General features: G+C 46.5%; 2 protein-coding genes and 1 pseudogene across 3 annotated transcripts; all 3 read left to right on the top strand.

The window, feature by feature from the left end:
• The first annotated feature begins 1,208 nt into the window (after nt 1-1,208).
• LOC311428665 (zinc finger CCCH domain-containing protein 11A-like) lies at nt 1,209-4,610 on the top strand. Its single transcript, XM_084540016.1, has 5 exons — nt 1,209-1,309; nt 2,613-2,665; nt 3,050-3,227; nt 3,427-3,546; nt 4,326-4,610. The coding sequence occupies exons 3-5, from the start codon at nt 3,174-3,176 to the stop codon at nt 4,479-4,481; spliced, it is 330 nt and encodes a 109-aa protein (XP_084396142.1). The 5' UTR covers nt 1,209-1,309; nt 2,613-2,665; nt 3,050-3,173; the 3' UTR covers nt 4,482-4,610.
• Nucleotides 4,611-8,046: 3,436 nt separating this feature from the next.
• On the top strand, nt 8,047-9,772 carry LOC311428657 (zinc finger CCCH domain-containing protein 11A pseudogene; annotated as a pseudogene). Its single transcript has 3 exons — nt 8,047-8,484; nt 8,899-8,960; nt 9,505-9,772. The product of its transcript is annotated as a zinc finger CCCH domain-containing protein 11A pseudogene (transcript).
• Nucleotides 9,773-9,805: 33 nt separating this feature from the next.
• Nucleotides 9,806-12,227, top strand: LOC311428658 (uncharacterized protein). The gene is made up of 3 exons (XM_084540007.1): nt 9,806-11,261; nt 11,444-11,470; nt 11,894-12,227. The coding sequence occupies exons 1-3, from the start codon at nt 10,890-10,892 to the stop codon at nt 12,206-12,208; spliced, it is 714 nt and encodes a 237-aa protein (XP_084396133.1). The 5' UTR covers nt 9,806-10,889; the 3' UTR covers nt 12,209-12,227.
• Nucleotides 12,228-15,427: the final 3,200 nt, after the last annotated feature.

Genomic DNA, 15,427 nt, shown 5'->3' on the forward strand with positions numbered 1-15,427 from the left:
TTGCTATGTTGGCAGATGTCAGTTTAAAAAAAAAAAAAGCTTTTGAGGTCCTTTTTAAAATGAGACTGCTTTTTTGGAATTTGGAATACTGCAAGGTATCGTTGGTTTTGCTTTCTTCCCATTCCTTAGACCAGATCCATTCAGATTCTGAACAGCGTTCCCGGTGTGTTCAGGAAAATGGAAGGCAACAAGCAAAATGATGAGCTCCTTGGGCAGTCAAAAGAGCTAAATCTGGAGAGTGTTTTGAGTCAAACTTCCATGCTAAGGAGCACCAGTAATTGTTAGAAGTAGCTGCAGAGGAACCTGCATGGCACTGGGTGTATTTCTGAAGGTGCTAAAGGTCCGAAGTGACGATTCCTATCCATACTAAAGAAGAGAAGGAAACCTTGCACTTAACTACTGTTTTTATTCCCTTTGTCCAGCAGTCAAAAGCAGTAACTAATATGAGAACCCAACTTTTCCTCTCTTTATTTTAGATTTGGGAAAATTCCCTGCCAAAACAATATTTCCTGGAAAATTCACTAGTGTTTGTGTGAGTAAAAGCTTCCAACCTTTTATTATTAATTTGTAAGAACTATTTCATCCACTTTTGTCCAGAAGAGTCAGAAATAATTTGCACAGAAATGTGCAGCGTTTTAATGAAAGGATTCAGAATCACTCTAATTTGAACTGGTTGCAGGTTTTGTGACATTTAGTGTCTTTAAAAAAAAAAAAAATCAAAATTTCTGACTTCATATCAGAAAAAAAGAAAAAAAAATGCTTGTGGCGAAATAAAATCTGTTGCAGCTCTGCTCATCGAAAACTCATTGGCTGTTAAATTGGACCTAAGTCGTCTTCTCTAACCTTTCATGATCCTGCAGCAATGGCTGATGATGGATATATGGATTAGGGAACAGCACGTGATGGCAAACCTGTGGTATTTGCTACTGTACTGGGTCTGGCTGGAATGTTTACTTTCCCTGCAGCAGCCCATACAGTGCCGTACTCTGTACTTGTAGCTGGAACAGCAGTGTTATCACACCAGTGTTGTGTGTACTGCTGAGCAGCAGTGGCACAGCATTGGGCCTTTCTCTAACCCTCCTAGGGGGTGGGCAAAAAGGTGAGGAGAGAAACATCACTAGGGCAGCTGACCTAAACCAATCAAAGGGATATTCCATACCATGTGATGTCCCACTCAGCAATAAAAGGTGGAAACAGGAAGAAGAGGGGAGGGGTGGGCTCTCGTTGGGAAAACGTCGGTCCTCCTCTCGAACACCGGCTGCGTGCGTTGAGGCCTTGCTTCAAGGACGTGGTCAATCATGGCTCATTTGTGGGAAGTAGAGAGTAATTTCTTTCCTCTGCACTTCCATATAGCCTTCATTTATTTTGTTTGTTTGTTTTCCTCCCTTCTTTTTATTTTTCCTTTTCCCCTTTCCCTTTTTATTTCCCCTTAGTTAAATTGTTTAGTTCATGGTAGTCTTTATTTAATTATTATAATTTTTTCCCTTTAATTAAATTATCCTTATCTCAACCCGTGAGTTGTTCTTTGCTTTACTTCTCCCCCTCCTCATCTAAAGGAGGGGGAGTGAGAGAGCGGTTGTGGGGTTTAGCTGCCCAGCACGGTAAAACCACCACAGCTACAGCGCAGAAAGAAAAACCAAATTGCTTCCAAAAAATCAAAGTAATTCAAAATCCTTGGTATCATGCAGCCGTGCCACTGGCAAAGTGAGCATTCCCCTGCCTCTCAAAGCTTGCTGTACCCTTGATCTGCTGTCTTGCTGCTGTTAATTGATTGCAACTCTACATGTCTGATCAGGGCTACGAGTTGTTCTCGATATGGAGATCATACAACATCTACTGTGCACGCTTGTGTGTATAGATATGTTTATCCTGTATGCATGTACATCCGTATGCATATTTGTGTGCTGGCCCCCAGATCCCTCATGTTACAAAGCATCGGCCTCGAAGGCATACTCATCAAAATCTTTTGCAGAGCCTCCATTTTTTTCTAGTTCCCTCAAAATGAGAGAATTTTTACGCGCTCTCTGTGTCGAAAAGGCAAAAATTCTGATTTTCACTGTCGCTCTCGCTAACTTTCTCTCACTCCCTCCTCGTGTGTGTATAAACACAGATGTGTGTATGCGTATGCACATCTGTGGATTTAGATGCACTGGTATGTTTTTTGCTGTACAGGTAATAAAGACGGGGAAAGGTTTTTGTGTTTTCTTAATAGGTGAAGAAATCTTGAAGACCAGAGATTGGAACATGCTGAATTTTAAATTAAAAAAAAAAAAAAAGAAAAAAAAAGTTAAATTGTCCGGCTGTGGAAGATGGAGCCTCATTTTTGCAGCCACTTTGAATCACGAGTTCATCTCTAAATGCGCTGTTTTTTTTTTGTTTTTGTTTTGTTTTGGTTTTTGTTTTTTATTTTTTTGAAGAGCTAACTAACCGTGGCTGCATCCAGTCTGAGAGAGCATTCAAATGGACTTGCTTCCTCTCTTAGTTATAAGCTGTTTAAAAGCGCATCCTATGTTTGAATTGTGGATGAGAGGTTCCCTTGGCAAAGTGAGGAGGAAAATTCTTCCTACCCCTTTATTATTAATTCACGGATTCAGTCTTGGTTCGGCCTACAGGAGCAGTTAACTGGAAGCCTTTGAAGATCGATAACTTTGCTGAGGTTGTCCAGGTAGGTGAAATCGAAGACCCACAGGGCCTGGAACGTGCTGTTTAATGCGTCCTAACTGTGTTCTAGAGAAGTTATTTGTAGCCATAGTTGATTATTGACTTGCATGTATCATCAGGTGGTTTTTTAAGGAGTGACTCCGTTTTCAGGCTTCCAGATGTGCTCCAGGTCATATTATTGAGGATGTGGAAGAGAACGCTTGCTGACAAAGCTCCTGGCAGCTTTACAGAACTTTAATATTTAGTTAGTTCATGTAACAGCTGATTTCAAGGCTTTGCTCTCTTTGAGAGACTGATAACTTGATTTGATTAACTGAAGAAAGCTGGAAAAATGTTTGTTCCTCATTATTTTTCACTTGTTACTTTCTTTCGGGTTACTTTTAAAAAGAAGATTTCACTGATCACAAGCCAGTAGAAGACTTTCAGCCCAAGCAAGGGTGAAGACAGCTCTCTCCAAGAGCAGAGGAAGTCCCTGTGGAGAGAACCCGAGCTTGTTAGCAGAACTCGTCGGCATGTCTAAACAAGGAGACGATTGCTACTTCTATTTCTATTCTACCTGTAGCAAGGTATGGCTGGCTTTCCTTTGCTTTGCTTTTTTCTCCCCTTTTTTCAGGAAGGAGTAGATTAGGAGGAGGAAGCACACTGGTCTTTGGTTAACTTGAGAACCAGATAGATTGTGAATTCAGTTGTAGCACCATTAGGCAGCAGCATGGCCATTTTTGAGGCTGTACTCTATTTTCCTTGTTGGTTTCCTTTTGGTTCCAGGGAGACAAATGTGCCTACCGCCACTGCGAAGCTGCTCTGGGCAATGAGACGGTCTGCAAGCTGTGGCAGGAGGGTCGTTGTTTCAGGAATGTCTGCCGATTCAGACACATGGAAATTGACGTGAGTGCCTAACAATGTGTTCTCAAAATAAATCCACAAAAGCATTTTTCAGTGCCGTAGGTGTACTGATTGCGCTTTTGCAGGATAGATTTGTTTGCTTCAAAATCATACTGGTTTCTGTTACCAAGAGAGGGGGTGGGAGGAAGCAGAGGGAAATAAAATCAATGCCTTAGGTATGTCTTAGCAAGATATTTGTTTATTTTTTTTTATTAGATGCTGACAGTTTTCTCAAGAGATGCAGAATAGCTGTTAAATAGACTGCTAAAACGTGCTGGAGCAGGGGGGTAATAAACAGGCTGTTCTATCCTCATGGGAGCAGGCTTGATAATGAACTATCAGGTGTCTTCTGACCCACAGTCCTTCAGATAACGCTGTTGTAGCTGCCTGGGGTAGGAAGTGGGGAAAGTTAAAGGTGCAGCAGAACTAAGTCTCCAAGAAGTAGTTCTAGACAGGGTTAACCTAGGCAATTTCAGATGTTCTTTTTCCCTCTGAATAATCCTAGTATAATCCTAGGTGTATTAGTTTAAGCCACCCTCAAGTGATGTCTGAGAGTGCCTGTCTTCTCAAACTGAGTGATGACCAAACTAAATGTGCATAGTGGTTACAGCTTATGCAAACTTTGTGAATATGCCCAGAAATACTACACTTAACTGAGAAACTGACCTTTGGAATGCTGTTTCAGCACTGTGTTGTGACAGCTGTCACGATCTGGAGCTGTGCATCTCTTTGCAAGCCTCAGGTGCATGTTATCACGAGCTTTTCTTTCTTTCTGTCTTCAGAAAAAGCGCAGTGAGATTCCTTGCTACTGGGAGAAGCAGCCGGGAGGCTGTCAGAAAGCCAACTGTGCTTTTCATCATGCAAAGGGACGTTACATCGATGGACAATTCTTACCACCAAGCAAGAGTGAGTTTAGGTCCTTTTTCTTTAAGCGCTGAAGAATTAATTTTGAGTATTACTTAGTGGGTGCCAATCCTGTAGGGGGCGTCAGGTAACTGTTCATTTGTGAGGGCAGGAAAAGGTCTGCAGTCATAGGTGTACTGCACCGAGTGTACTGCTGGTGTTTGTTTTCTGCTTTCGTGCTCAGCTTCTCTTTGCTTTGTGTGATGTTTGCCTTGCAGTTTGCTTCCTGTTGTTTCCGCTTTTGCTGGGTGGTAGGGAGATGTGTTGTTGTTGGAAGGGAAATCATTGTTCACGGTGTAAGCAGTGATGGGATGGGCAAAAGGAGATGCTGAATTCGTTGTCTGTGCGGGTTATCTGCCTTTGCTACCATCTCTTTGCATTGTGGTCAAAGTTTTAAACTGCCATATTACCGATGATCCTCCTCTTCCTCTAGCTACACTGCCAAGTCCGCCTGAGTGCGCGGACGATGATCTGAAAGTGGCTCAGATGTCACTGCAGCAAAACAAACTTTCTGTCCAGTCAAATCCCTCTCCACAGCTAAGGGGGTGACGAAAGTGGAAAACTCTGAAAATGTCCCAAGCCCTACACACCCTCCAGTTGTAATCAATGCTGCAGATGATGATGAAGATGATGATGGTGAGCATGTTTTGGTTCTTGGAAGGAATTTGTGCTGTAAATGATTGTGTAAATCTTTGTCTCTTGAAGGAATTTGTGCTGTAAATGAATGTGTTAAATCTTTGGTTCTTGAAGGAATTTGTGCTGTAAATGAATGTGTTAAATCTTTGGTTCTTGGAAGGAATCTGTGCTGTAAATGAGTGTATAAATCACAGATGACCTGAGGTCTGACTAGCGATAGGGCAGGCAGTCTGGCCAGGTCCCTGGTGGCTTTGTCTGGCAGTCAGTGGACAGAAGCTGAAACGTTGGAGGAAAGCTTAGAACCACTCCTGGCTTTAGCTGGTCTTTTCTGTAAAATTCTATGTGAAACTAGGAAGGAAATTTCTTTTTTCTGTCTGAAGAGCAATGTGTTGTGTAGTAGTTAAAGCTGCAGAGAGAATCTAGAGTCCTAGATGTTTTGTCCTAGTGTATTCTACTTAGGAGTTCATCAGGTCAGTGTAGCTGTTTAAAAACAAACAAACAAACAAACAAACAAAAAAAAACCAGCAACAAAGTTTTTTATATGAACCATGGGCTGAAGTGTCACTGCATGAGCTACGTAATCATGACCAACCTGGTCTATGCATAACTGAATCGATTTTTCCCCTTCAGACCAACTTTCTGAGGAAGGAGAAGAAACTAAAACTCCCGTAAAGCAGCATTTCTGTGTAGCAGTTCTCTCTGGATAGGGCTGGTCTTCAAAATACAAGTGGCTCAGAGGAGGAGGAGAATGTTGTTCTAAGGATATTGTTCTAAGATGCATTATTGGGAACGCTCAAGATGAGTTTTCCTTAGTGCTCTGACAAATTTTGGAGACTTAAAATATTGCTGGACTCTCTTTAAATGTTGGTGCTTCTCCTCATTTCTTGATGATGACAGGGAAGGCTGCTAAGCCGATGGGAGAGATCCATGTGAAAACACTGGAGGAAATCCGTCGTGAGAAAGCTCTTCAGAGACGCGAACCTCAAGCCAAAGCCGAGGCTGAAGGGCATGGTAAAACTGAAGATTCCAGCGCAGGGGCAAGAGCTGCTCGTGCAGGTCGCATGCAAACTTTCTCTGAAGCCTTGTCTGAAAAAAAGAATAATCGCTTGGTAGAAGAGAAGAAAAAAGCAGGAGAATGCCATAGCAAGAGCAAAATTCAGGGTGAGTCCAAGAAGCAGCTCGCTCTGTCCGGGCCCAGCAAAGGGCAGGCGAAGGAGCCGGCAGGAAAAGTCAAGCCAGAAGGAGAAGTGCGTGTTAAAACCTTGGAAGAAATAAAGCGTGAGAAAGCTCTGCGGATGCAGCAGAGTGAAGGAGATGTGCCAGCTCCCTCAGCACAACCCGGACCTGCCCCAGCAGAGCAGAAATCTTTATGGAGCACAAAACTAACAGGTAATAAGATGCTTTAATGCCTGCCCCAGTGAGGTGCTTCCCATATTGAGCAAGTTCAGTTTGCTCAGGATCTGCTTCATGGATAAATGCTGAATGGCTTGCACATTGTAGCCTTTCTCTCTCTCTCTCATGGGACACAAGGAAATAAATGCACAAAGGAAACAAGTACCCAGCTTTCTTTATTTCTGCCGTTGACAACACTTTTTTTTGTCTTTTTTTAAAGCACCTGAAAAAGAAGAAAAGAAGGCAGTGGAATTGAACCGGCCTTTTCCTAAACTTTCCTCTGGACCTGATGTACAGGTGAGTCCTCTGTGAAGACACACATACATTCGTACAATTTCTGATAATTCTGACAAGTTTTGTTACTCACCGTGTGCCACCCTCTTGAGTGTGTTCTTACCCTTCAGCAGCTGGTAGGAGCTGCAGTGCAGTCTAAATCCTATCGCCAGCAGCATTTCCAGACAACTCTGTAATCCTCAAACTTGGAATCAGTCTGTTTATACCACAGCAAGAAAGAAACCCTGTTAGCACCAGCTGAAATCTACACAGTTAACGTGGAGGGAATTCTTTTTGTTCTTACTGACTTGATCTGTCAGACATGAAGGATTTAATACAGAAGGCCAGAGTTCTGTGTTCAAGGAAATCAATCTGTCAGTGGATACTGTATAGGGGAACTTGTATGACTTTCTGCTGCTTAAAAAGAATGTGATAAATAGATGTACAGCAGAACACCCTAGCTGTTTAAAGAAGCTTGCCATAGTGGATATTGCAGATATGTGAGACTGCGTCCATAGTAAAGCATGGCTCTTGTTACAGGCAGAATTTTATGGGAAAACAAACAAACAAACAAACAAACAAAAAAACCAACAGTAACCTGAACGAGATTAATATGCTGTTCCACATCAAGACCATTTTGGAGGGATTGCTGATCAGATTTTCTTAACGAAATCTCCACGGATTTTATTTATTTTTTTTTGTCCTACTCATGCACTACTTTTCTTTCCTTCTAGCCCACTCAGCAGAGTGGAACTCGTAAATGTCCAGAGAAGAGCTTTGAAGAGAGACGGTGGGAGAAGTGGCAACAGAGAGAACAACAAGAGAAGCTTCGGCAGGAGGAAGCTGCTGTCAAATCTACTGCTGGCTTCTTTAATACTGAACCAGCAGGGAAAGTGGCAGCTCAATTTCAGGGCCAGGAAGCTAAAAGTAAGTGTTGAAGGTTAAGAGTTACTTAGGTTGTCTTCTGAAATACAGACAGAAGATGACAATTCTCATGCTGTAACTCTGGCTGGGTGCATTTTGCCACGCAGTGCTACGAAGCGAAGGGTGTACTTTCTTTTTCTTAGTTTGTTTCTTTTCCTGCCAGCCAGATGTTAGGTAAGGAACGGGAGACTAGAAAATGACACTACAAATGTGGACTTTGTAGAACAACTTAACTGTGGGACATCACTGCAAGGGAGAGGAAGCTGGTACAAGAGTTGCATACACTCTTGTCCTACTATAACTGCTGCTTTTTCCTTTCCTAGCGGGAGCGGGACTTTAAATATAAAAGCTGTCTATATTTGTGAACCTAGCTTGCACTTAGGATTGCTATGTGTCTGAGGTTTCCCTTGTCCTGGATTATTATTTACTGTAGCTCTTCGGTTTCTTTGTTCCTTTGTATGGCTTGTTGGTAGACAGAGTTTACTATGTGGAAAAGATTCCTGAGAATCCAGGCAATGGCGGTGTAATTGTGCTGGCCAAATGCATTTAAGTGTGTAGAAGGACTGTGGAAATGATTAAGAGAACCTGGATTTTTCCTGAGGCAGAGCAAGACTGTATCAGTTCTCTCTTCCTTTTACTCTAGCCAACTTTATGACATCTGCGAAGCCTTCGCGTGGGAAAGTCACTTTCCCCAAGAAGAAGGCACTGAAACGTAAGGCACCTGGGAGTTACCCGTCTGCCATAGCAGCTGTGGAACTACAGACTGCCTTTGATGCTGACATGATGGGACCTCCAGCCAGAAAAGCAGCCATGGTAAGGCCAGGGGCTAATGCAGCGATGGATCCCTTGTTAAATTTCTACCCTCCTCTATTTGAAAAGGTGGAAAACTCAAACGTTCTGCAGGCCTTCTGTTTCCTTAGAAATCCAGTAGCTGTCTCCAGGATGCTTGTAGAACCCTTCTGTATTTATGAGATGAATGGCACTCTTTAACCGGTACTCTGATGCTGTGATTTCTCTGGTGTGGGGGATTTTGTCCATTAATGCCATGTTCTTAAAAGACACCAGATCGTGAGTAACCTCCAGGTGAATGTGAACTTTCTTCAGGAGCACCTTGGTTTTGTATTTTGGCCACGGCTCCGCAATGCCAGAGGAGAAGCAGTGTGGAGGAAAAAGCTATTAAGGAATCTTTTACCCATGTGTCATAAATACTGTTTTGCTGCTTTCTAGGGTGTTTCAGACGTGCCGGAGCACGTCCCAGCCATCAGACTTGAAGAAAATCCCCCAAACAGGTGACAACCCCAACTTGTTCTTTTTCTTAATCAGTGTATATCCCCAGGGAAACATAAGTTCTGTCACATGTGGGAAAAAATGAGGGTTCTGAGATAATTGAAGCCAAAATCCATCAAAGGAATAAGTCACCTGAAACCACTTTCTAGCAGCTAGCAGGATTGCTTAATTAGGCTTTCTTGAAATGCTGCAAGTCAGCACAGCTTTCCGGTGACTTCTTGGGTTGTCTGAATACCTGAACGAGGATGAGGTGAAGTTCTACTTCCTCGTGAGGTGATAGATGATGAGTAGTGTCCTCTGCCTTTTGGTCCTCAAGAATGCCACCTCAACTCCAGGTGCCCTGGCTTCACAGATAAACCCCCAGACTGAAAAATGTACCTGGTAACACATCGGGCTCTAAATGTAGCCCTGGGTTGATTGATAACAATCCCTGTGTAAGATTGAAGCATAGGAGGGCTTGCCTACAGTTTTAAGAGCCGGTTTGCAGGAAAAGGATTTCCCGTTAAGAAATGGCATATCCTGATTGTTCTTTCTTGCTCTCCCAAGACCTGAAGTGCGTCTTGGAAGCCCTGAAAGATTTGAGGAGCAGATGGAGATGGATCTCGAGACCTCGACCTCAGCTTCTTCCCAGCCAGAAGAGGCACGGACACGCTGGCTGAGTTCCACAGGGAACGTGCCCTTATCTGCGGATGAAGATTTTGAGAAGCTACTTTGGGAAATCTCAGGAGGCAGACTGGAAGCCGAAATCGACTTAGACCCAGGGAAGGACGAGGATGACCTCCTCCTTGAACTCTCCGAGATGATTGACAGCTGAACTGCGTAGTCCTAGGGTATAATTAAAAAAAAAATAAAAATTAAAACTGTTCTTCTTGTTGGATACCCCGAGGTGATCCTTTTTCTAACTGAGGCTTTGCAATGAGACTTAAAGCACAGTCCGAAGTGGTAGAAATTGGCAGGATCTGCCCTCAGTTGTCCTAAATTTCCCTGCTGGTCAGAGTTAAGGTCTTGTGCATCCATTCTGTAACTATAGGTGGTTACCTTCGATATCGAGAGGACAAAGCACTTCTTTTGGCACAGAAAGATCTCCATTGGCACGCCATGGTGGCTGCAAATCGATCTTCTGATGGAGCGATGCTCTGAAGGCTTAAATGTAAAGCTTCTTCCTTCCTCCGCCCTTGGCACAACTCGATGTTGGGCACATTGTGAAGCTTCGGTGTTCTGATTTCTCGGACAGTTGATAGCCAAATCCTGGAGTTACTATGTCAACTCTTGACTTTTACTCGTGTATGCCATTGTTTTGACTGTACCCGTGTCAGATGATGAAGCTGTAGGGGTGGGAGGGAGCAGAATCGTTGTTCCAGTGTGTTGTGGACCAAACTTGCTGCCAGGAATGGGGGTGGGGGTCAGCCCACCCAGCCTTCCTTTCAATTATCAGGGAGGATCAAATGGTGAAAAGCAGCAGCTCTGCCATGCGGCTCCACTACCCCCACTCCCTTCTCTTGTGCTATACCAAAGTTCCCCCAGGCTTTGGTTGGTGCTTTTTGCCTGTGTGAGGACTCCGGGGCGAGCAGTCGGGACTCTGCCGCAGTCACAGGGTCGATGAAGGGTTGTTTAAGTGCCTCTTGGTTTTAAAAGTTGCTCCCCTGAGCTGCTGGCTCTGCTGCCTGCTACAGCAAATGTTCGGGTGCCATCAGCATCGCACTTGGGCGTGGGCACTGACCCTGCGGAGGACAGAGCTGAGATTCGGGTGTATTGTGTACCCTGCCACCAGCCATCGTTTTTTTTCCCCTAGCAGATCAATTTTGAATTATTTTCCGAACTTTTCGCGGCACGGTAGGCACTTCCCGCTATGATTTGTGAAGCTGTGGGGGCCCTCAGGCATTTGCTGCTGGCAGAGGAAAAGCGCTTGTCGAATTTGTTGTAAATACTTAATGTTTGGACAAAACCACGCGTCTCTGTGTGTGTGTGTGTGTGTGTGTGCTGTGACGCCCCGGCCCCACCAGGGAAAACCTCCGCCGACGAAACTGCTGCTGGAGCTCACGCAGGCCTTCATCGTGCCGAAGGACTTCACGGGGACTTCTGCCGGCTCAGAAATGGGGGAGAAAAAGCAAACTCAGGAGGAGGAGAGCTCAGAGACTGCGCCCACCTGCCCTCGCTTTCCCTTCACCCCAAGAAGCCCTGTTCTACCATCAGCCTTCGCCTCTTCTGCCTGCGGTGCTGGGAGCGGGAGCGGCGAGGCGGCAGCAGCCATGGCGTACCGCGGACAGGGCCAGAAGGTGCAGAAGGTGATGGTGCAGCCCATCGTATCCTTCCTGCGGCTGGGGGGTGCCGGGGAGGTGGGTGGGGGGCGGCTCGGACCTCAGGGGGCTCGGCCCGGGCCTTGAGGCCTTGTCGCGGGGCCCTGAGGCCTCGCTGTGGGGTTTGGGGCCTTGTCCCGAGCCCGGAACTGTCGTCCCCGTGCTGAGCCCTTAACGCAGCGCCCCAGAACCTCATCTTCCGCTACCTGCAGAACGTGAGTACCGCGGGGAGGGGGCGGGGATGGGGATTTGGGGAGTGTGGGGGGAGTGGGGAGGGTCTGGGGATTCCCCTCGGTGAGTTTTCGGCTCCTGGCTGTGTCCCGGGACGGGTTTGTGGGGGATGGAGAGCTGTGCGGTGTGCTGGTGGGCACAAGGAGCCCGGCATTTCCCCCTCGTGTAGCCGGGCGTGCAGGGGTGTTCCCTTGTGACTGGAAACGTGTTCTTCACCAAACGTGTAGTATTCACCCGATGGTATAACGCTCAAATGTCAGATTGCACATTGGAACTGCCCCTGAGAGTTGCTCCTCGGAGCGTTTGGGAGCTGTCGTGGCTGTGGCTAGCAGGTATTTCTGAACACATGAGAGAACAAAAGTGCTCAGTGTTTGTGGCCCGACTTACTCTCCTCCTTCGTTCTGCAGAGGTCGAGGATCCAGGTGTGGCTCTATGAGCAGGTGAACATGCGGATAGAAGGCTGCATCATCGTGAGTATCCGCACGTCCCCATGTTACATCTTTCATTTTGCCTCATTCACAATCGTGTTTTTTGGTCAAGAAAAGTTATCACAAGGAAAAAGAGATTTGTACTTCTCTGCCTTTCCCCTCGCCCTGCCCTTCCCTCCCGCTCCTGAGCTCTTCGTCAGGCCTTGCTGGGCCCTCTGTCCGGCTGTCTGTCCGTCCATCCGAACCTCTGGCCATCTGTCCCACCACCCTGCCCCGTCCCTGCCCTCTCCCTAAGGAAGCAAAGAGTCCCCGGTCTGCCTTCATGGGGGGGTTGGGGGGGGGGGGAGGGAGAGGGGAGGTTCTGCTGAGAAAAAAATGAAAGATTTCCCCCTTAACGGGCGCCTTGCTAGTTCTTTCGAGTTCCAACCTTCTGCCTTCCTTCCGTAGCAGTGCCTCTAAGGGGTGCGCTGTAAGGCAGCCCTCATCTGGCGCGTTGCTCCTCCGTTCCCCCAAGGAACTGCCTTCAGGATCTGACTAACTCTGGATGCACCCGGTTGTCGCCTTAATTTCTCCTTTAGCTTGCTGAAAACAAGCCGGTTGGGTGACCTTTTGCGTTTCTCGCTTAAAATTTGGATCGAGGAGGTCTGTGTTTCCTTACGCTGATGTCCACGCTGAAGGTGCAGAAGGGTTCCGTGCTGTTGCTTGGGTCAGCCTTGTTGCCAGGTTTGGAATGTTTAGCCTACCGGTGCTTCGGTGCTGTTGGGCTGCACTCAGAGTGTGAGCTCTGGGCGTTATTTCTCAAATACTGCGTTATTTGAGCGTACAGACCCGAGATATTCTGCGGAGAGGTGATTTAAGGCACGTCAGAACCACCGCTGCGGCGTGTGCCAGCGTCGGACGCCCGTTCGAGTGATCGGGCGGAGCAGGTGAATTGAATTTGGTGCTGGGTGGCGAGGTGGTGTTGGGGGAAGAGCTAGGCTAAGGAGAGCTTCCTCTTGCTCTGCCCCTTCCCATCTCAAATGGCCGCTTCCTGGGGAGATGGGTTCGTTGGGAGGTTAACTACAACGTTACAGTGGGGATGAGGAATCACCTTTAGTCCCGTAGGTATTTGCTGCCAGGCCGCAGCGTTGATTTCAGAAATTGTATTTAAAAAAGGGAAAAGAAAGGAAAGATGTATTCTTTAACATACTCTCTTTTCTCGGAGAGTAGATGGAGGAGCTTCAGCCGTGCCCTTCCTCCGGAAACGATTCCCAGTGTCTGCTCAGACACTGAGGAGGAAAATGGAGGAGAGCCACCCGATAGAAATAAAGGAAAGAAGGGGTCATGGATTAAGGGAAAAGCACTACTTAAAAAATTGGTGCTCTCTAAAAACGGGTTAAGGGTTTGGGACCTGCAGGTGCTGCCTACACCTGTGTGCGTTGCAGTCGTGCCTGTTGCCACTGAGCAAAACGGGGAGAGCTGCTTTGTCGAACGCGGCGTGTTAAAGCACGTGCCACTGCCTGGAAGAAAAGCACGGACTTCCCTCGTGTGGGCCTTCTTCCCTAGCGATCTGTGGTTTACCTGATGGTTTCCCATAAGCTGAGAATGTTTAAAAGAAAAAAAAAAAAAACAAAAATCAAAAACCAACACCAACGTTGAGAGTGGTGAAGCAGATCCTCACGTGGGGACTCAGAATCAGCGGTGACATCACCATGCGAAGCATTGTGTGTGCTTCGGGTTGGGGCTGCTGCGAGCCTCGCAGCGGGGAGGGAGAGCGGATCCGGGGTGCCTCTGTGTCAGCCCTCTGCCCTGGTGGCTTTGTGAGCACTGAGAGTTTGACTCCTGTGTTCCCAGCTTTCGCTTCCGCACCTGCGGTGTGGCAGAGCCAGCGAGCTGCTTGCTCAGCTGGAGGAGGAAGAGGAGTGACCTCAACATTGCCGAGGTAAAGCACAATTATTGAAAAGATTTGGCAAAGATGTGGGTTGTACCAGCGCGGCTGCTGCAGCTGCAGCAGATCCTGGAGCATTGGAGAAGATAGAGAGGGTTTTCTTCATGAAAAGAATGCTGTTAAAAGTGTTTTCATGCCAGAAATTAGGATAAACGCCTCTGTTGTTTGACATCCTCTATTGAGCTGGCACATTGGCATTACAGCGTACCTGGCACGCTGTTTGTATTAAAAAAAAAAGGTATTTTATTCAGGGCAGGCCAGAAACCTGCCTTGGCACTTGCACATCGCAGCAATGCTTACAGACCCTGTATCCTGGCTGCCAGGCCAGGATCTAAATCCGATGGTGCTGTTGGTAAACTGAAGCTCAGGAAGCGCTTCTGGGTTTTTTTGTCCTTCCATGTGAATTTTTACCCTGTGAAGATGGTGTATTAAGCTATTTTCGTAACAACAAATAGGTTTAAAAGCAGTTTCAGTTTAACATCTACACGCTTGGGTGTTATTAACAGAGCTTTGTATACTGAGCTGGTGCTTGGTAGGAGAAAAAACATCAATCTTACCTGGGAAACCTGGACCCCCTCAGCTACATACTGCTATGAGGAAACTCAGATGTAAGAACACACTTAAATAACACCTCACCAGAGCTGTTGTGCTCCTGACCACCAAAGGCACCTTTTTCCAACACCGTCGTACTGGAAGTTGATGCAGCTGGTTCCATCCGTAACGTGTGACTGTACAGTGCTGTAAAAGAACTATTTTTTCACAGCTTTGGAGAAAGTGAAGCAGAGAAAACCACACATAACCACTGATACCTGGACCCCAAACTGCCACAGGCTGACGGTGATGCCCACTGGATATCTCCTGATACCCTGCTGCCTTCTGACTGCTCCAGCAGAAGTCCTGTTTTAATTAGCCAGCAGGTCCCTCTGAGGGAGGGACTTTGCTAAAACTCCTGCCGTAGGAAGTATCCTACGGGAGCCAAGTTGCTAAACTGATGTGTGGTTTTCCCTTAACCCCCTCACCCCTGACTTTCCAGCTCCTGACAGCACTGCCAACGTGTGCAGTGTCACCGTGTGCCAACTAGGTGCCAGCTGCCATGGTTTATATATTGTAAAATTAGTGATTTGGGACTCGTGAGCACTGAGGAGAGGCTAGCAATTGCTTAAGAGCTTTCCTTGTGTCGCTCTGGGGCAGGGAGATGGGTGAAACATCTTAGGCTTGAAAGTGATTCCCTGCAGAGTGACGTGCTCAGATCTGCACAACAGATCTGTCGTTTTGGTCACCTTATTAGATCCCTGCTTGAGAGGTTGCTTGCAAGAATCGATTCCTCTTCACCTTGATGTGTCAAGCTAAAGACAAATCTGTGCCGAAGCACTGTTTGATCAGACGAGTGCCTCAGTTCAGGATTGTTCTTTGACAGCTACAGAAACAGCAGGACGATCAGCGCCTTCAGGAACAGATGAATTTGATCTTGAGGCTGTCGTAAAACAGGTCCCTGAAGTCTGAAGACTGTTCAAATAGTTTGGGCCAGCAAGGAGCAGCTGTACGTGGCGGCTGCGGTAACTCGGGGCTCCGAGTCTCAGAGAGCG

Source organism: Aythya ferina (assembly GCF_964211825.1).
Source record: "Aythya ferina genome assembly, contig: HAP1_SCAFFOLD_106, whole genome shotgun sequence".
NCBI classification, from domain to species: Eukaryota; Metazoa; Chordata; class Aves; order Anseriformes; family Anatidae; genus Aythya; species Aythya ferina.

What these genes read in the sequence shown, in the direction of transcription:
- LOC311428658 (XM_084540007.1), top strand. Translation starts at nt 10,890, where the DNA reads ATGTTTGGACAAAACCACGCGTCTCTGTGTGTGTGTGTGTGTGTGTGT. An exon ending in AGGTGATGGTGCAGCCCATC is followed by an intron (nt 11,262 to 11,443) that starts GTATCCTTCCTG and finishes GCAGCGCCCCAG; the next exon opens with AACCTCATCTTCCGCTACCT. An exon ending in TCTTCCGCTACCTGCAGAAC is followed by an intron (nt 11,471 to 11,893) that starts GTGAGTACCGCG and finishes TTCGTTCTGCAG; the next exon opens with AGGTCGAGGATCCAGGTGTG.
- LOC311428665 (XM_084540016.1), top strand. Translation starts at nt 3,174, where the DNA reads ATGTCTAAACAAGGAGACGATTGCTACTTCTATTTCTATTCTACCTGT. An exon ending in TCTATTCTACCTGTAGCAAG is followed by an intron (nt 3,228 to 3,426) that starts GTATGGCTGGCT and finishes TTTTGGTTCCAG; the next exon opens with GGAGACAAATGTGCCTACCG. An exon ending in TCAGACACATGGAAATTGAC is followed by an intron (nt 3,547 to 4,325) that starts GTGAGTGCCTAA and finishes TTCTGTCTTCAG; the next exon opens with AAAAAGCGCAGTGAGATTCC.